General features: G+C 43.4%; 1 protein-coding gene across 1 annotated transcript in view; it reads left to right on the forward strand.

Annotated features, from left to right (window-relative positions):
- Positions 1 to 23,246, forward strand: part of LOC311245121 (uncharacterized protein) — a 226,948-nt gene extending 203,702 nt beyond the window's left edge. The window contains exons 35-40 of the mRNA XM_084334913.1: positions 338 to 461; positions 579 to 683; positions 4,744 to 5,025; positions 20,311 to 20,430; positions 22,513 to 22,634; positions 23,125 to 23,246. Coding sequence (XP_084191039.1) covers positions 338 to 461; positions 579 to 683; positions 4,744 to 5,025; positions 20,311 to 20,430; positions 22,513 to 22,634; positions 23,125 to 23,187 — 816 coding nt within the window. The 3' untranslated portion in view covers positions 23,188 to 23,246. The remainder of the gene's footprint in view (positions 1 to 337; positions 462 to 578; positions 684 to 4,743; positions 5,026 to 20,310; positions 20,431 to 22,512; positions 22,635 to 23,124) is intronic.
- The last annotated feature ends 913 nt before the right edge of the window (positions 23,247 to 24,159 follow it).

Raw genomic sequence — 24,159 nt, forward strand, 5'->3', positions numbered from 1 at the left:
AGTTTGAAGGCAGCATGGATGTATCTTTAGTTTGAAGGTAGCGTGGATGGTTTGTTTCCATGTCTCTGTAGCGTGGATTGTTTGTTTCCATGTCTCTTACTTTTCCAACCATTTTAAAAAGCCGATTTGTTGAATCCATCCATCTATGAATCCATTTAAGCCACATCACAAAATAACTTCCACCTGGGCTTTGGTTTTTACATTCACTTTCTCTCTGTTGTCTTTCTGTATTTCTTTCTCTCTCTCTCTCTCGCTCTCTCTCTCTCTCTCTCGCTCTCTCTCTCTCTCTCTCTCTCTCTCTCTCTCTCTCTCTCTCTCTCTGTCTCTCTCTCTGTAGACTCTGGTGACTCTGGTGACTCTAGATGAGGCGGTAGGAGATGAAGATGAGGAGAAGACAAAGGAGGAACGTGCAAAGAAAACGTCCAGCACTGCTAAACGCAAGCTTAGCACTGACCACACAGGTGTGTGTGTGGTGGTTGAAGTTGCCCCAGTGAACTTTCTTTGTCCTTTCAGTATGACTCATCCCTCTTAACCCTCTTCCTGTGTCTCCAACTCTCCATCTCTCTGTCTCTCTTCAGAGGAAAGGATTAATTTTGTTACTGTTGATGAGGTCGGGGAGGAAGAGGAGGTGGTAACAACCAGGAGAGGAGGAAGACCCACGAAGAGAGGAAGACTGACCCCTGGTAACCAGTGATGGGAGTAACGGCGCTATAGTATAAATAACGCCGTTACTAACAGCGTTAGTTTTTTCAGTAACGAGTAATCTAACCGTGGTTCTCAACGGGTCTAGCCTCAGGACCCAACATTTTCCTTAGTCATTAAGTCGCGACCCCAATTTTTGAACCACTATGATTTATTTCAAAAAAAATAATGTTGCAGTAATACGCAATCTTTCATGCACTGTTAACAACATGAAATAAACACAAAAAAGTGCAACAAAAGTGCAACTAGGGCTAAAAACCCAATGAAATAAAATAATAATAAATAATATGCTTCTTAGCAGATTTCTTAGCTTAACATAACAGACCTAAGTTTGGGGGAACTAATGGGATAACTGGGGTTGCAACAAAAGTGCAACTAGGGATAAAAACTAGGGATGCTCGATATTGGCTTTTTTACCTATACCGATATTGTCCAACTCTTAATTTCCGATACCGATATCAACCGATATCACATTTTAATGCCGATGATATCGGCCGATAATATCGGACATCATTTCTATAGAAATGTAAAAAAAAATTAAATTAAAATTTGAAAACCGATACCGATATTTTCCGATATCACATTTTAATGCCGATATCGGCCGATAATATCGGTAGGCCGATAATATCGGACATCCCTAATAAAAACCCAATGAAATAAAATAATAATAAATAATTATGCTTCTTAGCAGACTTCTTAGCTTAACATAACAGACCTACAGTAAGTTTGGGGGAACTAATGGGATAACTGGGATTGCAAAAAAAGTGCAACTAGGGCTAAAAACACAATGAAATAAAATAATAATAATAATAAATAATATATGCTTCTTAGCAGACTTCTTAGCTTAACACTTTGGCTGCCAGGAGCCGTGTTAAAGCGTCATTCCCAGCCATGCTCAAGGTGCCGAAGACGCTTTACAGCGTCTTTAATATCAATATTTCAAAAATCTGGAATCGGATTCATATTTCCTCTCCGCTGGCCTGAGATCCACCAGGAGGACCCACTGAGCTCTCTGGCGGTTCAGGAGCGCCATCTGGTGGCCGATCGGCGCAATCGCTTAACAGGAAGCGCCATAGAGGTTTTGCTGGACGGCCGTGTTACTTCCGGGCACTCGCTATAGGTCCCGGCATTCTAGCTTGTCACAATACACAGCGATCGATTGCCAATAACTCGATAAACAACATGATTTGGACGTATATACCATTATACAAGCTGGAGATGGACCGGGTAAATCGCCATCCCATAATGAAAATTTCTACTCTACGATGATCGCCCAACGGCGCGCGGAGACTGGGGTGAGTTTTAGCGTGTAACGTTACCGTCTTCGATACTAACTGCTATTATCAACATTTGACCCACATTAGATGATTGGTATAACGCTGCCCACGGAATTATAAACGCCCCCTAGCCCATCCGGTCAACATCAGATGACGTGTAGTAACTTCTAGAAGTACGTCTAGTTGGAATTTTTTATATCGCGCTGATTGCCATCAAACTGTATTTCATCATCAATATAATGCATTTGGGGCTATATATCACGTTCTGGAGAAAGCTGCAGAAAGAGATGAAAACATACTTATACATTAGACCATACTTTACTATGAATATGTGAATGAAAAAGTTTAACGTTGCTACACAATGAACAATACATATAGGACTTTGAATGGGCCCTAATAATGGCAATGTAGCAATAGAATTTAAAAAGTTATAGCCCTGCAAAGAAGGGGAATTTCTCCATAGACAAATAGAGCTGGCAACCTATGGTATATCATGAATTTAGCCTTAGGCAATCAAAGTGTTAACATCCCAGTGAACTAATGGGATAACTGGGGATGTTGTTTGCTACTGACAAGAGTCTCAAAGTCTGGGGTGATGGTAGACAAAGCAACTCTGAGGTCATGCTCAATGTTCAATCTGTTCCTCTGTGTTGTCTTCAGCTGGACCAGAGCTGAGAAGCCACTTTCACAAAGATAGGTAGTGCAAAAAAAAATCTTCTTTTACACACACATCCGCGACCCACCAGTTGAGAAACACTTTTAATTTTATATCAGACAGATCTCTGCGCCGAGAGACATTCTGTCCTTCCTTGGTTAGTGGGCAGTGCGTGAGGTTGGGTCAAATGTCATGGTAAGCCAATCAGAGGTAGAGGTGGGCGGGTGCCTCCAGAGTCTGACACATAGCGACACAACATAAGCGACTCAGTCAACGTGAGACCGCGGTCCGTGTACGTTTTGATAGTTGGTTTGGCGCCCAAATAATCCAAAACGAATCCAACGAACAACACAAGCGAGCAGTCAACGAGCGTTTTTTGTTCACTCTTCTGTTAGTTGTGTTGCAGCGCGGGGCACTGCAGTAGTGGAGGCTACAGCCTTATCAACATAGTGCTGCACTTCCTGGTTTAATAGCACAGTCTTCAGGTGCTCAGACTCAGAGATATACATATCTGTATGTCATGCATGTATTAAATGTCATGATTAGATTAGTTTAGATGATTAGATTCTTATGTTGTGTATGTCATAAATGTCATGAATTGAAAATGGGGGACCCTGATGTAAACAAGACGAAAGTCTTTCTCTGGTCTGCATCCCCTTAACAATTGTGTGTATTGAGCCGTACTGCTGTACCCATTCTGCAATCTGTTAATTAAAATGTTCAATCAGTCAGTATATATTTGTTATTTATTTTTGGTATAGTGCTTAACACTTTCAGTGCCCTTGATTAACGTTGATTTACCCCGTTGAATGCCATCATCCACTTCAATGTTAGTGTTAAAAACGCCTAATCTATGTTTTAAATTATGGCTATGTGTCTAATCTGCCCGTCGCTTATCAATGACTTGTTTGCAGTCAACATTGGTGAAACGGATTGTTTTTTTATCGGTTCATTTTTGTTTTATAGCATTTTGAAAAGCCCTAGTTTTCAAGGAAAATATAAAGATTCTGTGATAAAATACATTTACTGGAATATTCTAGAATACACAAAAACGTTGTAATTTTTCTGCCTATTTATAAATGGTTTTCAAATAAACGCTAGATTATCGATAGTATATGTGTACGTATACACGCTATAGAGGCGATCTGAAAAATCGATTCTCTTATTTCCTCATCAGCGATCACAGCCAAACAGCCACATCACACATGTGGCAAATGCTGAAATCTCCGTGAAAACAGGTCTGATTATCCTAAGACTGGTCAAATAGATTCCTTACCTGAGATCAGATGTTATCCAAAAAGATTATTCCAATTCCTGATCGCCATTCCAAATATCGATCACGCATATTGATTGATTATTGGCTGCTGTAAATACATATTCCAGGCTGATTTCCGTCCCGCGATCACTTCCATGTTCATCAGACGACTTGCCAGCACAAGGAGCGAGTTGGCTCCACCTCTACATGTCTAAGCGACTGACCTGCAGTTACACAGGGATAGACGATAGGGGGTGCTTTTTTCCAATCTGAGCTGCTGACGGGGCTGGTGTACCAACGGGAGACTCGGTTGATGAAATATCCTTCAGATCGCTAATAAAAAAAATTAACGATAATTGTCGTCGTGGGCACTCAAAGGGTTAACAAGCATAATTTAATGTTGCCCAGTTGTGGCCTGTTGAGGGGCAATACATATCAAAAGTTCCAAAACATCTATTGTGTTTGTATTTGTATGATCCACTATATAAACATAGTAATTATAATATCTACATACATGGCATTTGATTGGAGGCTAATCTCACTTTGTCCCACAGCAACATTAAAATAGTTTAGATTTGTGTATGTTGTTTATGTAAAACAATTACTTGAAAGTAACGCAATAGTTACTTTCTGAAGTAACTAGTTACTTTTATCATTTGTAACTGAGTAGGTAATTTAGTTACTTTTTGGAAGACGTAACTAGTAACTGTAACTAGTTACTTTTTAAAAGTAACTTGCCCAACACTGCTGGTAACACACATACACACACACACACATGCAGTCATCCCGACAACCTAAACCCTTGGTGTACATTTATTCTTCCTCTCTTCCTTCCTCTTTCCATTCTTCATCAGTGAGGCAGTCGACTAGAGGAAAACGTGGGACCATGAAGGAAGAGAAAGAGGAAAAGGAGGAGCCTCCCACAAAACAAGCCCCTCCCATAAAACAACAAGCCCCTCCCACAAAACAACAAGCCCCTCTCACAGAAAAACAGATCAAAGAGGCTGAGGTGGGAGAGAACCGACCCAGCATCGATGCCTCCTCTACTGGGCAGGACCAGCAGCCTCAGCCCCCTGAGAACCAGACCTCGGATGGAGGGATGGAGACAGAAGACCAGGCTAGAGCTGCTCTCAAAGGTAGAGAGAGATTCAATACATGATACAAGTGTCATTTTCTCTTTAAACGTAGTTTTCTTTATTGTGCTAATTAAAAATGGAAACCAGTGGAGTGCAAATCTCCGCCAGGCGTTATGCCTGCCATTAGAAATGCAAGCTGAGGCCTCCATGACATAAAAAGATCTCAATCAGGCATTACAGTGTCTCAATACTAGAACATGAAACCTTCTCTTATCGGCTCTTCATGATCCTAGTTAAATTAACAGATCAATGTTCCCTGCATACTCTTTCGCCATATATTGGTCCTCACATTGGGACCGGGGCAGGAACGTACAACAGACCGCAGTCCAGATGACCGGTGCAGACTCTACCGATGTGAATTTGCTCTGAAATACGCCATGACAACAGAACACAGTGGGAGAGAGGATTAAAAGAGGGAATTTGTGTTTTTTGGGCTGCTAACATTAACCCTTTGGTTGCCAAAAACGAAGATTCTCGTTTATTTTCCCCAACGGTTCAGTGCCATAAACGAAGATTCTCGTTTCTGGGTCGTTTTTTTTGGGTGCCGTTAACACTTTCCGTGCCACTCACGAGATTTCTCTGGTTTTTTTATAGGTGGTTGCTAGCCACTCACGAGATTTCTCGGATTTTATCTTTTTTTTCTTTTGGGATCTGAAAAATTATTGCATCACCCGAGCCTACCCGAGTATAGCCGAGGGGCGCCGGCGATCACTGTGGAAAAAAGCGCCCCCTGTCGTCTCCCAGATGACATAAGTGATTTTGGAATGGACTCAATGAAAATGAATGGGGAAAAAAATCCGGTACTCCACATTTTCCAGTTCACTGATCCAGCCGGGGTTACCACAGTTCATTCTGGAACCTCAGATCCCTGTTGATCATGGAGATCTACAGTATCGCGTTGGATCCATACACGTATCGATTTTTTCGAATGGTGATCAGGAATTGGAATATACCAGTTGGATACCATCTGATGTCAGGTAAGGACTCTATGTTATCAGTGTTAGGATAATCAGAGTAAGTTTGATGAAGTTATAAGCTGTTTTGTGAAATGTCCTCTTTCAGTTTCACTGTAAAAGTCTGTGAGGAAATCAACGGAGCGATTATCAGTGCGCGGCCGTAATGTGCTTGCGTGCACGTATAATATTGATCATCTAGCGTTTATTTGAAAACTATTCATAAAAAGGCAGACGAATATCAACGTTGTGGAATATTCCACTAAAAGCCGATTTTCATAGAATGCTCCAGAATGAGCTGTTTTTTTATATCAAAACGGGGGCTTTTCTAACTGCTCTGAAACGGAAACGACGCGATAAAAAAAACAATCTGCCTTCACAGCACTGACTGGAAAATAGTCTTTGATAATGCGATGGGCAGATTAGACACATAGCCATAATTTAAAACATAGATTAGGCGATATTAACGTTAACATTGGCGCCGATGGTGGCATTCAGCCGGTAAAACGGAAAACCAGGCGTGGCGCTCAAAGTCTTAACGTAGAACTACGTTTCTGTCGCCCGATGGTTGAGTGCCGGAAACGTAGATCTACGTTTTTCTCACGGTATTTCTTTTATTTGCTATTGCCATTCATAATTCAGCGGGGCACCTTGTGCATGCTGTACTGAATGTGTCTGAGCTGGCAGATGGTCTTATATCGCCCTTTAACGCCTTCGGCCCCTATTGCACTCCATTAGAAACGATGTAGTATCGAATCCGGCTGCGTGTATCACTTCCGCAACGGATTTAGTCGGAATTCGGTTTCCGGGTTCCTCTGATTGGCCACTGACCCCACGTGACCCTACCCTATTACACGCCCCCTTATCGACGCGCGTTATGCGCCGCTCTACAGCTCTTTCGCTGACTTCCTGACTTCCTCGCAGAACAGCTGTTTCCGTATTTATAATATTGGAAACGCCGCGCTGTGAGCCTGTGTTTGTTCATAGTTAAAGACAGTAGAGGTTGAGTACTTTATTAGCTAAAGATGTTAAGTTAGAGTGTTGTGTTCATTCATAGTTAGACATTAGAGGTTGAGTAAATATCTAAAGATAAGTTAGATGTCAATGTTTTGGTTTGATTGTTTGTACTAGTAACGTTAATGCTAGCAGAATAGACACAACGTGAGGTAATCAGTCACCATCCATTTTAAACCGGTTATTACCTAATGCTAACGTTAGCAGATAGACGCGAGACTGGTAACATGCCTAATGCTAACGTTAACACTTTGGGTGCCGGAAAACGCTTTCCAGCGTCATTCCCGGCCATGCTCAAGTTGCCGAAGGACGCTTTACAGCGTCTTTAATATCAATATTTCAAAAATCTGTGATCGGATTCATATTTCCCCTCCGCTGGCCTGAGATCCACCAGGAGGACCCACTGAGCTCTCTGGCGGTTCAGGAGCGCCATCTGGTGGCCGATCGGCGCAATCGCCAAACAGGACGTGCTGTGGAGGTTGTGCTGGTCGGCCATATTAATTCCGGGCACTCGGTTTGGCTCCCGGCACTCTGGCTCGTCACAATATATAGCGATCCATTGCCAATAACTCGATAAACAACATGATTTGGACGTATATACCATTATACAACCTGGAAATGGACCGGGTAAATCGACATCCCATAATGGTAAAATGTCTACTCTACGCTGATCGCCCAATGGCGCGAGGAGATTGGGGTGAGTTTTAGCGTGTAAAATTACCGTCTTCGATACTAACTGCTATGATCAACATTTGACCCACATTAGATGATTGGTATAACGGTGCCCACAAAATTATAAACGCCCCCTCGCCCATCCGGTCAACATCAGATGACGTGTAGTAACTTCTAGAAGTACGTCTAGTTGGAATTTTTTATATCGCGCCGATTGCCATAAAACTGTATTGCATCATCAATATAATGCATTTGGGCCTATATATCACGTTCTGGAGAAAGCTGCAGAAAGAGATGAAAACATACTTATACATTAGACCATACTTTAGTATGAATATGTGAATGAAAAAGTTTAACGTTGCTACACAATGAACAATACATATAGGACTTTGAATGGGCCCTAATAATGGCAATGTAGCAATAGAATTTAAAAAGTTATAGCCATGCAAAGAAGGGGTACTTCTCCATAGACAAATAGAGCTGGCTATCTACAGTATGGTATATCATGAATTTAACCCATGGCACCCAAAGTGTTAACGTTATCGTTAATGTTGTTATTGATTGATGAGTCTGCATTTAATACAGAGGTGCTGTCGGCATTTAATACAGAGGTGCTTCACAGCGCTCACAGCGCGGCGTTTCCAATATTATAAATACGGAAACAGCTGTTCTGCGAGGAAGTCAGGAAGTCAGCGAAAGAGCTGTAGAGCGTCGCATAACGCGCGTCGATAAGGGGGCGTGTAATAGGGTAGGGTCACGTGGGGTCAGTGGCCAATCAGAGGAACCCGGAAACCGAATTCCGACTAAATCCGTTGCGGAAGTGATACACACAATCCGGCTGTGGTGCCTCCGGCTTGGCCGACCGTCCATACTAACACAATTGGCAGTGTTAGCGGGTGGGAAGCCGGCGTGGGTGGGTCCTGGTCATTGTAAACAGCGACTCCTACAGTTCGGTCGTGGCACCTGCACAGCAAGGGAAGGATCTGGGAGAGGTAGTGTGACCTTCCACACATTTACACTCTCCCAGTGAGAGTCCGCGCTGCCAGGTGAAAAGAAGCGGTGGGCTGGCTACACATGTGTCGGAGGAAGCATGTGATAGTCTCCGCCCTCCCAGACCGACGGTAGGGGGTAGAGTGCATAACGACCAGGAAGGGGATTTGGAATTGGCATAACGACTAACATTGGGATGTGAGAAAAACGAAAAAAGAAGGCGGGAAAAAGATAAAAAAAATAAAAAAGAAACAATGTAGTTTCTTTTCTCTACCGAGCTGCGGCGTGGGGGCGGGTCCTAAACACTCCGGCAAAACACGTGCTTGTAGGGATGGCTTGGACAATTGACCCCGCCCGCCCGTTCATGTGCAATGCCCAATAACGTCGGAGACAGGATCGCTGTGGATAACTGGAATGGCGATCAGATAATTGGATTCTTTTTTTTGCATTACATCAGAGACCAGGTAAGGACTCTATATATCCAATCTTGCGTTGATCTGATATTATTTTCTCCCGCGATTGAAGCTGTCTGTCTGTGTGTGCTGTGTGAGGCTGTTCATCGTTGGGTGCACGAGGAGATATAATAATGATAATCTAGCGTTGATTTCAGGAAGATTCGATAATCAGGTGAAAAATTACAACGTGATAAGTGGATTCCACTAAAACGCTATTTTCGCGTCTTTTTCCTGGAATTACTCAGAAGCACCCAAACTATATTCATATTCAAAACGGTATAAAACAGAAATGTACGGATGAAAAAATGATCTGTTTTATTGCATGTTAACCAGAAGCAACTCACTGAAAATCGACGGTGTTATTAGATCCATAACTATAATATAATATATAGGTTTAGCTCTACAAACAAGGTGAGCGTTTACATGGGGTTAATGGACGGCAAGGCCAGATGCACTTCCCGGAAGGGGCGTGGCCTATTCATTCTCAGGGTGCTGTGTGTTGGCTGAAAAATGCATAGTGGGAACCCGAAGGTGCAGTACCAGCCGCATCCTACCAGGCGGTGGTATCGAGCTACATTTCTAACATTGTATATCCTTAGCTGTGGAATGACCCCAGGTCTCAGATTTAATTTCTTGTTCTCTGCGAAGGACACAGTTCAGCCGGTTACATCGAAGCCCGACAATTATGCTTGATCCGTATGCAGGCATTAAAGCGTTCCGTCTTGAGACGGTTTTCCGTCAATTTGATTATATTTATATAATATTTTGATTTATATTTAAAAAAAGATTTTTTTTTTTTTTTTTAATATAAAGTTTGCCGATAGGGATGTATCAGTAGTATTGGCAGTGGTAGTAGTCGTAATAGTAATCCAGTCTATTTTTTTATTTTCTAAAAAATAAACTAGTTCAACACAGGTAACCACTTTTGCTTAATTTCTTTGATGGCTCAAATGTATGCTCTAGTAGTGTCTAGTCGATTTTGTGTTTTGAGCACAAAAAGTTCATCATAGATCTAGCCTCTTCATTTTGCTCTCAAAGTGCACCAGATTGATGCATTTAAATGGGAACTATCTTATAAATGGCCTTTTTCAGTTTTTAGCATTGTTTCCTAGCTATGTGGACTTATATTAATAGGATCTATGTCTCTAATTCTCATATTGGCGCATTCTTCCAATTCTCCTCTCACAATATTCACCCTCACTGAACTGAGTCATCTGAAAATGTGCATATCTGTGATGTCAGAGGTTTCTCGGCTGCATAATAATGTGGCAGTTGCCACCAGGCCACACAGTGGTTGGAGCCCAGCCTCAAAACAGCTTAAGATCTTGAGGTAGAAAAATGCTGTTTTTGAGTACTTGATTAGAAATACAAAAGAATGCATTTAAAAAAAAAAAAAACGTACAGAGATGTTCCATAGACTCACAGGAATTGTGTGAAAGTGCCCAAATAGTGAAAGAAATAGTAAAATAGTTCCCCTTTAACTTTAAAACTAAAAAGAAAGGGGGTTCACACACCACCACAGTCTCACTAAATCCTGTGGGAAACACTGAGGATTCAAATTGTATTACGGCTGTGGGTAGGGCGTTCCACATTGTTGTGGCATAATTGTGAAACGTGTTTAGTCCCTTGTTTGTATGATAACGAGCTTTTTAGTTCATTGTTCAAAGTAATGGGAAAAGGGTGCTAGCTCGCCATCAATCAGAAGCTAGCCACAAGACTTGCATTCACGCTCTCCAGCACACAGCCTCCCTGCCTGGCACAACAACCACAACAGTAGGGTCTATAGTCACAGTCAGGACAGTAGGCTCTACAAGTAGGCTCCCTTAAAACGCTAACGCTATTAAAAAAAAAATACAGTGGAGGTTAAAATAAGAATATGACTTGGCCTGAAAAAAAGTTCAGTTAGGAGATTTTTTTTGCTTTAATCCCTGTGTATGTTATGGTCGTTTATAACGTCGATCAAATGGTGGATTGGATCTACCAGATGGCGATCAAGTAATTGGAATATTATTTTTGGATTACTTTTGGCCAAAGGTAAGAGCGATTTGACGTAAATTCTAGCCTGATCCTGCAATGCCTTCATAGCGATCGCGCTGGTAACCGTGTCTAGTGTTCAATGCGAATGCCATTACCGACACTCGAATAATCAGAAACGACCCCCCCCCCTCCCCTTTCATGCGTTTATGATGCAACATAATACCGATAATGTGGACTTAAATCCGGAACAATAGCGGGTTCAGGCGTGGAACGCTAGAGTCCACAATGTAATCGACGTGTAGGGCTATTACTCAGCATTTCATGTATTACAATAGACCGCCCTAAAACCATACTTATATTCACCACGGTATAACACGGGAACGTATGGATGGAAAAATTATTTCTTTTTTGCATCTTGACCGGAAGAAACCCAGTGTCAAATGACTATAGTACTGTATCCATAGCTATAATATAGAATATGGTTATAGCTCTACAAACAAGGTGACCGTTTTAAGGCTGTCAAAGTTAACGCGATATTAACGCGCTATCGCCCGATTCTATTAACGCCACTATTTTTTTAACTCAAGATTAATTAACTAAAAAAATTAACCTTTTTTTTCCTTTTTTTTTTAGACTTCACTCAGGTGTATTATTGATGCTCTCATTGATACTATGTTTGTTTCTGAAGTGTGTGTGTGTGTGTGTGTGTGTGTGTGTGTGTGTGTGTGTGTGTGTGTGTGTGTGTGTGTGTGTGTGTGTGTGTGTGTGTGTGTGTGTGTGTGTGTGTGTGTGTGTGTGTGTGTGTGTGTGTGTGTGTGAGATATAGAGAGAGAGGGGGGTGAGAGAGATGAGGAAGGGGAAAGAGAGCTGGGAGAGTGTGTGAGAGAGAGAGAGGGGGGTGTGTGATTAATCAGCCCTTGTGTGGGTGAATGTAACAAGTTCCTAACGTTTTCTTTCCCCTATTATTTCATGCACACTTTATTCATTGTATTAAATTATTATTTTCTTTTAAGTTATTTTGTGCATCACTCTGTTTTGAATTTGATGCAAATTTGCAATGCATGAGGGTCATCCTTTTGTGTTAAATGGCTGCATAAAGCAAGCATTTGTTGACTCGCATGTTGATAAGAGTATTAAAACTTGGAACTTGAAAAATATCCGTTTAAGGTATAAAAAGAAAATCGATTAATTTGGGATTAATCGCGAGTTAACTATGGACAATCATGCGATTAATAGAGTTAAATATTTTAATCGATTGACAGCACTAGACCGTTTACATGGGGTTAATAGGTGGCATGAGGGGTTAATGATGAGTAAGAGGCGTGGCACTGGATGTGTTAAGTCGGCAGTCTGAGAGTGATGTGATTTCTGGCCAGAGCAGCCATCTTGTTCCGCCAAACAGTGACCATTGGAAATACTACACGTATCACATCCCTGATCACAGTGGGCTCTGACAAGAACAAGTTACAGGTTGAAAAAACCCTCAGCTCGGAACTAGGCAGAATCTGCATATGGCTCGCTGATAACAAACTATCATTACACATGGGCAAAACAGAGTCCATTCTCTTCGGTTCAAATAACAAACTCAGCAAGACCGACGGCTTCTCAGTTACAGTGGGTGACAATATTGTCACAAGGAAAGATGAAATTACCTACCTGGGTTCCATCCTAGAGGCTAATCTTTCCTGTGACAAAATGGCATCCAATGTAATAAAAAAAGTCAACCAACGAACTCGATTCTTGTACCGGATCTCCTCTCTGGTAAACAAGAATACCCTGAAGAATCTGGCAGGAGCACTCATTCAAGGGTACTACGACTATGCTTGCACCTCATGGTACCAAAGCACCTCAAAGGCACTAAAAACAAAATGACAAACATCTCAAAACAAACTGGTCAGACTACTGCTTGACCTTACTCCTAGAACCCACCTCACCCCTGCCCACTTTGACAACCTAGGATGGCTTAGAGTAGACGACAGAGTACAGCAACTTGCAATGGGCCTGGTCTACAAGATACAATACTTCCCAAAGGTCAGTGAATACCACGATCACAACACCAGAGGGAGCTCCACAAATCATGTTAAACCCAGATTCGGCTCAAACAATGGACTAAACACGTTTCGCAATTATGCCACATCAATGTGGAACGCCCTACCCAAAGCTGTAAAGGAATGTGAATCACTACCCACTTTCAAAACCACTCTCAAAGAACACCTACGGGAGACTGCAATTCGAAACTGCCCCCCCCCACCCACCCACCCAACCACCTCCAATGTACAGCCCCCCCACCCAACCACCTCCAATGTACAGCAAGCACATTCGGGCCGCGCACGGATAATCGCTGCGTTGATTTCCTCTCTGACTTTTACAGTGAAACCGAAAGAGCCCATTTCACAAAACAGCTTATAACTTCATCAAAAGTAGTCTGATTATCCTAACACTGATAACATAGAGTCCTTACCTGACATCAGATGGTATCCAACTGGTATATTCCAATTCCTGATCACCATTCGAAAAAATCGATAAGTGTATAGATCCAACGCGATACAGTAGAACTCCATGATCAGCGGGGCTCAGAGGCTCCAGAATGAGCTGTGGTAACCCCGGCTGGATCAGTGGACTGGAAAATGTGGAGTACCGGATTTTTTCCCCCATCCATTTTCATTGAGTCCATTCCAAAATCCCTTATGTCATCTGAAAGACGATAAGGGGCGCTTTTTTCCACATATGATCTCCGGTGGTGCTCGTGTATACTCGGGTAGGCTCGCGTGATGCAATATGATTTCAGATCGCTAAAAAAAAAAAATCAGAGAAATCTCGTGAGTGGCTTTCAACCACATAAAAATAAACCCGAGATATCTCGTGTGTGGCAGTTAAAGTGTTTAAGGTTTTCAATCAATCAATCAATCATCCCTGCTTAGGAACCATAATGTGGTTGTAACTAAGGCCATGTCCAGAATAAAACGATTTTGGTCGTTTTAGGCAAAGTATTTGATCGCTTGCACCTTTCTGCCACACGGAACTGCGTTCTGGCAGCCTGAAGACGGTACTTTCTGATACCAGCTCCCAGAGTGCGCAATTCTGAAGACGCCCCCCATTGCGTCACCATCTTTACAAGCGATACGCGTCTTCTCCTGAACCCATGCCGCGATAGCCCACCTCTCCCTTACCCCGCGTGTGAAAACATCACAACAACAATGGCATGTACAGAGTAGTTGTGTCGTGTTACAGATTGACATATCCCTTAACTTTGTCTGCCAAAAACCGCTGGGCTTGCCTGTTCGAGCCCAGCGCTCCACATTTGCTTTCAGTTTAGCTGGTCGTCCGTACTAATACACATTGGCCGTATTAGGGGGTGGGAAACTGATGGGTGGGGATCGGGCGTTGTGGACAGCGACTCCTACAGGTCGGTTGGTGCGCCTGCGCAGTAGAATCAGGAAGTGTCGGGGGCAGCGTGAGCCTCCCACGCGTTACTCCTCGCCACTGAGAGATCGAGCTGCGCAGGTGAAAAGATGCGACTGCTGTTACCTCAAGTACCGGAGGGGACTTGTGCTATGTATGACTTAGTCCACATTGCAGCCGGCTTGTGGGAGGCAAGAAACAGCGTTCGTGACAGGGGAGGGTTGAATTGGATGATACGAAATTGGGATGGGAGAAAATATAGAAAATGGGAGAAAAAGTGGATTAAAAAAAAAACGTTGTCTCCCAAAAACGAGTATACTCTTTATTGCCCGCCATGCGTTGTGCACCAACAACGAATAAACTCGTTTTTGGGATCAATATTGAATTTTTTCGCCATGGCATTCATAATTCATCGAGCCTCCCTCCGCTGCTGCAGCTGGACCCTGTCTGTCTGCAACGCCTCAATACCGCCGCCTGGTGGATGTCGGGTGAGTTACACTCCAAGCCAAACCGGAAGTGGCGCTCGGTTCATCGAGGAAATTCCTCCGGCAGTAATATCTTGTAGCATGGATCTAGATACACACTTGAGTGCATTGGGATCGATTTCGAAACGCAATAATCAATATGATTTCGGCGTTTATTGCGTCATACAAACGGGAAATTGATCTAGCAGATCGACGTCAAATAATTGGAATATTTTTCCTCCAGTCTCATCGGCGAACGGTAAGAGGAATTTAACGTTATTTTCAGCCCGATTGTTTATAAATTTCACGGCAATCCATCTGATCAACGTATCAACCCATAGTAAAAAAAAGTCGCTACTCACGATCAAGGATTTATAAACGCCCCCCCCCTTTCCTTCACGCATGATGAAGCATAATGTATACCGATCATATACATTTGAATTTTTTAATATAGCGTGCATAGGAAAGAAACGCCAATCGATAATCTATCATATGTGTCAGGGCCTATAACTCGCGTTTTAGGAATTACTGCAGAAAACCTTAAAAACATACTTATATTCACGACGGTATTAACACGACAATGTATGAATGAAAAAATATAACATTCCCACATCCGGAACGATAGATACCCAACGTTGAATGGGCCATAGTAATGTCGATAATATTTAAAAGGTTATAGCCCTGCAAAGAAGGTAAACATCTCCATAGGGTTACAGCACTGGCAGACTGGGCCCAAGGATGGGTACAATGCATGGCGGACAATGTGTTAATCCGCATGCAAAACCCAGCCAACAAAAAAAGAAACATGATACATATATGGTGCATCAAAATACACATTTCCAGCGTATTGATTTGTATGGGTGCTAAAAGTGTTACCATCCATGTAAAAACAATACATGCAAAATATTTTTGCAATACGAGGTGATTTAGATGTGCAACGGTACATCAGTACATGCTGTCCTCTCCCAACATGACCTGCTGTTAGTGTCTGTGTGTGTCTGTGTGTGTGTGTGTGTGTGTGAGTTGCAACATTGTTTCATCTCGCACCTGGTCCTGCAATTTTTGGGGGGATGGGCGGGATGGGCCTATAAATAGCTTTACCTGTGTGGCTCTGCATCAGAGTTTACTCAATTCCCCCAACTCCACCATCACCCACCACATGATCCAGCTCTCCAACTATATCTCCAGCTATCCAGTTCTCACAAGATGGCGTCGCCGCCCTTAGGCTCCCGCCAGAGCAGCCGCAGCCTGGTCTTTGGTCTGGGCCCCAGCATAACCAATGCAGATGCCATCATCACTGGTGCCAAACTGCCAAGTGGTCGCCAGATCTTGCGGTGCATGCTGTACAACTGCGACACGCAACTGCATGCCAAGCGGCCAGGTTTGACCGGAGCCTTGTCACGGTTCCATGCGGCTATGGACGTTTTGGAGCAGGTGCAGCCATTTTATGGAAAGGCCAATATTCCAATGGTGAGTGATCGTCGAGCATGCGTCAAAATAGTAGCGCTTGTCGATGCTAGCAACAAGCTGCAGCAAATTCCAAAGGCCAGGCGCTCCAGTGAGGCTACAGCTCGACTGGTGGACGCAATGGAGCACAAGCTGGATGCCACATTCCCGCTGTGGTCTCCAAATGCAGAGGAGCTGATCTGTGATCCAGAGGACATTGCTTTCCTGGCCAGCATGAAGGGCGACAGAGTGGCCACATTTGGAGCATTGGATGCCAATCTGCAATCCAAGTTGAAGCGGCGACAGGAGCGTGAAGCAGCGCAGCAGGCATGCTTTACCAAGGAGCAGCAGGAGATGACTGCGAGGTCCAGCATGGCGGTGGTGTTGGAAAGCGAAAGTGATGAAGACAGCAATACAGATGAAACAGCTGCTCCACCGGCTGAGAACACACCCACCCGTGAGCGTAAGAAGACTGGCACCACAGCCTTCATTCCATCAGACATTCTCAGCCGGCCGAGTCTTGTGTCACTGGCTACACGGTTGAAGATCACACCAATGCAGCAGGCTGCCTTCACGCGAGGTCTGATCGAGGAATCCGGTGGCAATTCGGCAATGGTCTCCACATCCTACGCAACAGCAGACCGAGCGCGCCGCCACGTGTTGCAGGCCATCAGTGAGGACCAGCAAGAACAGTGGACACCACCTCCCATGTGCACCTTGCACTGGGACAGCAAGTTGACGCCAATGCTCAACAATGTGCGCCAGTTGGAGGAGCGTCTGACAGTGGTGATAGGAGACGCGGAGCGGCTCAAACTGCTTGGTGTGCCAGCATACATGAAGGGGACTGATGAGGCATGTGGAACGATCATTGCCCGGCTGACATGCAAGCTGCTGCAGGACTGGTGCTGCACCGATCAGGTCGTCAACATGGCATTTGACACCACCGCGTCAAACACTGGCCATCTCACGGCAGCCTGCATTGCCATCCAGCTCTCACTGGGTCGACCACTGCTCTGGTCCGGGTGCCGGCACCACATCGGCGAGGTGCTCCTCAGCCACATCTTCACTGACCTCAAGGTGGAGACGTCACGCTCGCCAGAGGTTACATTGTTTACACGTCTGCGCAACAACTGGAACCTGTTGCCACACAAGGACAGCGGCCCATTGGCCCGCTACATTCCTGGCGATGCCGAAACACCGTTCCTGGGCAAGTTGCGTGCTGAACTAATTGTGTGCGCTGCAGGAGTGCTCGACTACAAGTGAGGCGACTATCGCGAGTTCGTGCAGCTATGTCTTGTGTATCTGAGTGCAGACAGTGCAGAGCACACTCCAGTTAACTTCCAACGACCGGGAGCACTGCACAAGGCGCGGTTGATGGCTAAGCTGCTCTACACTCTCAAGCTGGCCTTGATGGAGCAGCACATTGCCTTGCTTCCTCAGGGGACCATCACTACGCAGCAGCAGGTGCTGAAGATTCGGGCGTTTGCCAACTTCATCACGCACATCTACGCAACGTGGTGGTTGACCTGCGACACGGCCGTAGATGCGGCATGGAATGACCTTACACTCTACCACAACCTGTACGCATACAAGTCTGTTGACGAGGGCATCGCAGCATCAGCGATTAAGGCGCTGAAGCGGCACCTATGGTACCTGTCAGGCGAGATGCTGCCCCTGGCACTCTTCAGCACCAAGGTGCCAGTTGGCGAGCGGCGCGCACTTGCAGATGCTATATTGGAGCACAAGCCGGCTGATATATCCATGCAAGCCCCACAGCTCCGCTTTGGCACTGGCTTCGGCAAGCCAAAGTTTCCAACCCTCTCGCCGACCACCAGCTTGGCTGACCTCGCCAACCCAGACTGCTGGTTCGGCATGCACCTGCTGCACATCGATCCCGCGTTTCTTTCACTGGATGTAGAGGATTGGGTTACCAGTACAGCATTTCAGATGGGTGCAGTGAATGTACGTGCCATCAATGTTGTGAATGACTGTGCCAAGCGTGGCGTCAAACTGACGTCAGACTTTGTGGCAGCAGCCAGGAGCGAGGAGCACCTGCAGAATGTGCTACAGGCAGTTGAGCATGACCGCTCAACACAGCCAAATCTTCGCTGCTGCAAGCGCAAGCTGGACCAGGTCTAGGACTCTAGGATGCTTGAGACATGTTTGAAAGACTATTTCAATGTTGTTATCAAACATTTTGTTCTTAAATGTTAGGGTTAATAAATGTTGTTCTCAAAAACTATTTCTTGCCGTTTTTGAAATTGCCTTGTCATATTATCTAGTAAAACGCCCAAAAAGGCCAATTTTCATATATTTCACATGCTGTGTGGTACCTCTAAATCTCAACGAATCTTTCCCAAACTTTGCACAAATCATTTTTATGTTTGTCCGAACAGAATGCAACCCCACACAGATTGATATGTTGAGATTAAATTTTTGCATTGCAATTTGATGCATATATGTCTTATATGTCCAGATATGTCCTGGCTAGAAGTGTTTATTAAACACCGGGAGTTATTACTGTTACAGAAGCTATTGAGCTTGATCGGGAGGCTACTGTGATACAATACATGATACTAACTAGAGATTAGCGTCACATAGCTGGCCTTTTTCTGAAAACCCAAGCACATATTGTTTCATAGCATACGCCTTCAGTTGATCATGACAAATCCTCTCTTACCTTGACGATTAAAAAGTCTCCATAATTTAGTAAATAAAGCTGTAGCCAGCCAGCTAGCATTGATGCTATTCAAAATGCTATCCACATTAGCTAAATAGCTAACCAACTAAATACAATAGACAGTGGTATCCTGAGGTAACGTTAAATACAGACAACGTTTGCTAGTCGAAATGACTGGACACACACAGGGACAAGTTAAACATCAATCAATTAATTTATTCCAACAGGTAGTTTGAGCTGCATGCATGTGAGCCGCGGTCTTTCTCTCCTCTCCTTTGGAAACTAATGACGTTACGTTAGCTCGAAAAGCACAGAACCGGCCGACACAAGTTAAGCTGCTAGCAACGGGACACTATAAGACTTCCGGTCGGGGGTTTTCAAAATAAAAGAGCGACGTCTAAAAACAGGAAAGACATTTATTTTTGTAAATTTGTGGCACGCACTTATTATCTTGAGACGGTTTCGTTTTTACGGAAACCTTTTTTTAAATGAAAACTAAACGAAAAAGATCAATCGTTTTAGTCTGGACCAGGGTTGTGGCTGGGCATCGCACACTCCCAGTGAAGCTCCTAGCTGTCGGGTGAAAAGAAGTAGCTGGACCAGGAGGGAATTAGCATAACAACAAAATTAGGAGATGGGAGAAAAGTGAAAAAGGTAACAGAAAAAGAGAAAAATCTAAGAGATTCACTGAAAAAATAATTGTCTTAGTACATAGATCAGTACAACGCTACGCTAACTCCTTAGCTGTGTCTCAGTTCAGCAGTTGTAGCCTTTGAAGCCACCACCACCACATGAAAGTATTTTGTACAAGTATCACCTCTCTCTCTCTCTCTCTCATCCTGTCTTATTTACTCTCTCTCTGTATTTCTCTCATCCTGTCTTATTTACTCTCTCTCTCTCTCTCTCTCTCCTGTCTTATTTACTCTCTCTGTATTTCTCTCATCCTGTCTTATTTACTCTCTCTCTCTCTCTCAGTATCTCCCATCCTGTCTTATTTACTCTCTCTCCATCTCTCATCCTGTCTTATTTACTCTCTCTATCTCTCATCCTGTATTATTTACTCTCTCTCTCTCTATCTCTCATCCTGTCTTATTTACTCTCTGTATCTCTCTCGTCTCATTTAGTCTATCTGTATCTCATCCTGTCTTATTTACTCTCTCTCTATCTCTCCTGTCTCATTTACTCTCAAATGTCTCATCCTGTCTGTTCTCTCCCTCTCTCTCTCTCTCTAGATGTTAGTAAACAGAGAAGGGAGGAGGTCTCGTCCTCAGATGCTAAGAGGTCTCGTTCTCAGTTTCCAGACTTCCCAGTTGACTTCAAGATGCCTCCCTTCAGACCCAACAATCCTGTTGGTGAGACACACACACACACACATACACACACATACACACATTCACACACACATACACACATACACATACACACACATACACATGCACACACATACATACATACACACACACACACATACACATACACATACACATACACATACACACACACACACACATACACATACACATACACATACACACACACACACACATACACACACATACACATACACATACACTACACATACACACACATACACACACACACACAGGGCTGTACACTGCGAGCATCTCGTCGCAAATTGCCCCCTAATCTGGCCGGTGCGAGTGGAAAATATCATCTGGGGGCAAGCTTGCGAGTAGTGATTGCAACCCTTCATTCGCATTTCACTCCTAAATTAATCCATACAAATTGGATAAAACATTAGCCTACAACCAGGGCATAATGTTGCGGTTGTAATTTCATTAGACAGACCAGCGCGGACCTTTAATAACATGCAATTTGATTGACACGAGCAATGGGCTAACGTTAGCTGCTATCCACGGTATCCATTAGGATTATGCTAAGCTAACTAGCGTTAGCTGCTGCTAACCCTGGACACCAGTCAAAGCGGACTCCACAACACTAGTTCCATTCGGGAGGAAAGGGGGTGAGTTATATTGACAACGCTTGACAACAGAAGTTTAAACATAACTTCATATTTATTGGTTATTTGTTTCTGTTACTGTATATCATCCACTTTCCATCTCCGTCTGTTAAACGCTTCCTGTTTACATTCGAGTGTGACGTCATCACCTACGGCAGCTTAGACGATCAAAAACGCGAAACTAGAACAAAACCCGGGGGGGGGGGCTGGCTCTCTCATTCGTTCTCGCCCCTCTCTCTCTCTCTCTCTCTCGCTCTGATTGATTGAAAACTTTATTAACAGATTGCAGAATGGGTACAATACAGTACAGCTCTCTCTACATTCAATGATTTAAAGTAGCCAAACGTTACAGACAGTATAAATACTAACTGGATAGTTGATGATATAAACATTTAATTTCATTATCTGAAATATTCTAAAATCATTAAGTCTGCTATAAGCCATTATCCCTTTGTGTGTGTGCTTATTATTTTCTCACAGTAGTGTGTGTGTATATATATATATATATATATATATATATATATATATATATATATATATATATATATATATATATATATATATATATATGTGTGTGTGTTTGGCTAAAGTGGATAGAAAACACAGTACTGTGCAAAAAAAAGGCACCCAAAGGTTTTTATATAAATGGTCTTAGATGTAAATACATTTTTTATTAGTGTGTCAGTAGACTACTCTTAGTACATTCATTCAATTATTTTTTAAAGCATCTTCATGGTTTAATAATGCAAACATATGTTGCAGGGACTTATTATAATCATCATATTGGCGTGACTGTATGCATCAAAGGGTTAAATCAAGCATTTTTAAGTGCTTTAGAGGAAATGTCAAAATATTGCGATATATATCGTGTATCGTGATATGGCCAAAAAATATCGCGATATCATTTAGAGGCCATATCGCCCAGCCCTACTATAATGGTAAAATAGTTATTTAAAAATTTTCCCCTAAAAAATATTCTTTGCCCCTAAATTTCTCATTTAGGGGCAAGTGTGCCCCTAGTGAAAAAGCTTAGCGTACAGCCCTGACACACACATACACACATACATACACACGCATACACACACACACACATTCACTCTGAGCTTGCAATAACTTTATTAACTTGTCCCAGAAGTGTATGTCAGCCATGTTTCCGGTGGTACTGAGAGGGTTAATGCCCTGGTACTGAGAGGGTTAATATGCATCTACTACACTTCACTGTCTGCCTGCTGCCTAAATACACACATGTCATCATTTACAAACTGAACGATTGGTCACTGATTCACTTTCACTTTCTCTCACCCTGCTCTTCTCTCTCTCTCTCTCTCTCTCTCTCTCTCTCTCTCTCTCTCTCTCTCTCTCTGTCTCTGTCTCTGTCTCTGTCTCTGTCTCTGTCTCTGTCTCTGTCTCTGTCTCTCTCTCTCGCTCTCTTGCTCTCTCTCTCTCTCTTCAGGTGTGGAGTTTGTGCTTCCTAAGACAGGGTTTTTCTGTCAGCTGTGTTCTATGTTCTATGGGGACGAAAGTTCTGCCAAGAAACTCCACTGTAGCAGCCTGGGACATTACCAGAATATGGAGGTAAACACACACACACACACACACACACACCACACACACACACACACACACACACACACACACACACACACACACACACACACACACACACACACACACACAATCATAGTGAAAGGACAATAAAGTCCACTGTGTTAACCTCATACATATACACAATTACACACATGCACTCACTCACACACACACACACACACTCAATAACTCAACTTCCAGTATGCATGCACACAGATGCAAATAAACACACATTCTAGTATGCATGCACAAACAAACCTGAAACACATTCTAGTATGCATGAACAGATATAAATAAACAGGAAACACATTCTAGTATGCATGAACAGATATGAATAAAGTAAACATGAAACACATTCTAGTATGCATGAACAGATATAAATAAAGTAAACATGAAACACATTCTAGTATGCATGAACAGATATAAATAAACATGAAACACAAACATCCCTGACATTTTTCTTCTCTCCTCCTTCCAGAAACATTTCCAGAAGTTTCAAGAACAAACAGGAAGTTCCAGTCAGGGATCCGCCTCCAAATGACCACCGACTCCGCCCACTCAGTCTTGTATTGATTTAAAAAAGTTAATGTAACTTGTTCCAAAAAAAATTAAAAAAAATTAAACTAAACTGTTACTTGGTACACATGAAATACTGTCTCTATACTATTTTATTTCATACAACAATGTATGCCTTTCAAATGTTAAATGATTGCATGATACACACTGAAATAATCCTGCGCTCGCGCAAATTTGCTGCTGCGGGCGGCGTTGAAGGTGGAAAGCGGCGGTGAACCACAGCAGCCTCGTTGCCGCGTCCTGGGGCTGCCGCGGGGCGTGGCCGCGGCGGGTCACGTGCCTGTCGGGGCCAATCAGGCCTACCCCGGAAATAGGAACGGTTGCGGAACTGATACAGGCGTCCATGGACGAAACGCCAATGGTTTTAGTATAATACACATTGCGCCCTATAACCAGCCTCCCAGGAATTAGCCCGGATCATTCCGAAATTATACTTATATTCACCACGGTATAAAAACGGGAAAGTATGGATGGAATTTTTAATTTTTTTTGCATCTTGAACGGAAGATAGTTACTGTCAAATGACCATGGTATTGTATCCATAGCTATAATATAAAATATAGATTTAGCTCTACAAACAAGGTGTCGCACAGTGAAACTATGTAATGAAAACCTGGCCGTGCTAGAACAGGATGGGGGATTCCAATGGCCCCGAATGTGTTAACACTTTCAGAGCCCTAGCTTAATTCCTTTTTACCTCCTTGAATGCCCAGCACCCAGGGGCGTAGCTGGGGGGGGGGGTAGCTTAGGATGATTCCAAGGGCCCAGCACTGGGGGGGGGGGGGCCAAAAAAAATAATTTTTTTTTTACTAGACATCACTCAGGTGTATTATTGATGCTCTCATTGATACTATGTTTGTTTCTGAAGTGTGTGTGTGTGTGTGTGTGTGTGTGTGTGTGTGAGAGAGATATATATAGAGAGAGGGGGGGCTTTGGT

Source organism: Notolepis coatsorum (assembly GCF_963971535.1).
Source record: "Notolepis coatsorum genome assembly, chromosome: 1".
Lineage (NCBI taxonomy): Eukaryota > Metazoa > Chordata > Actinopteri > Aulopiformes > Paralepididae > Notolepis > Notolepis coatsorum.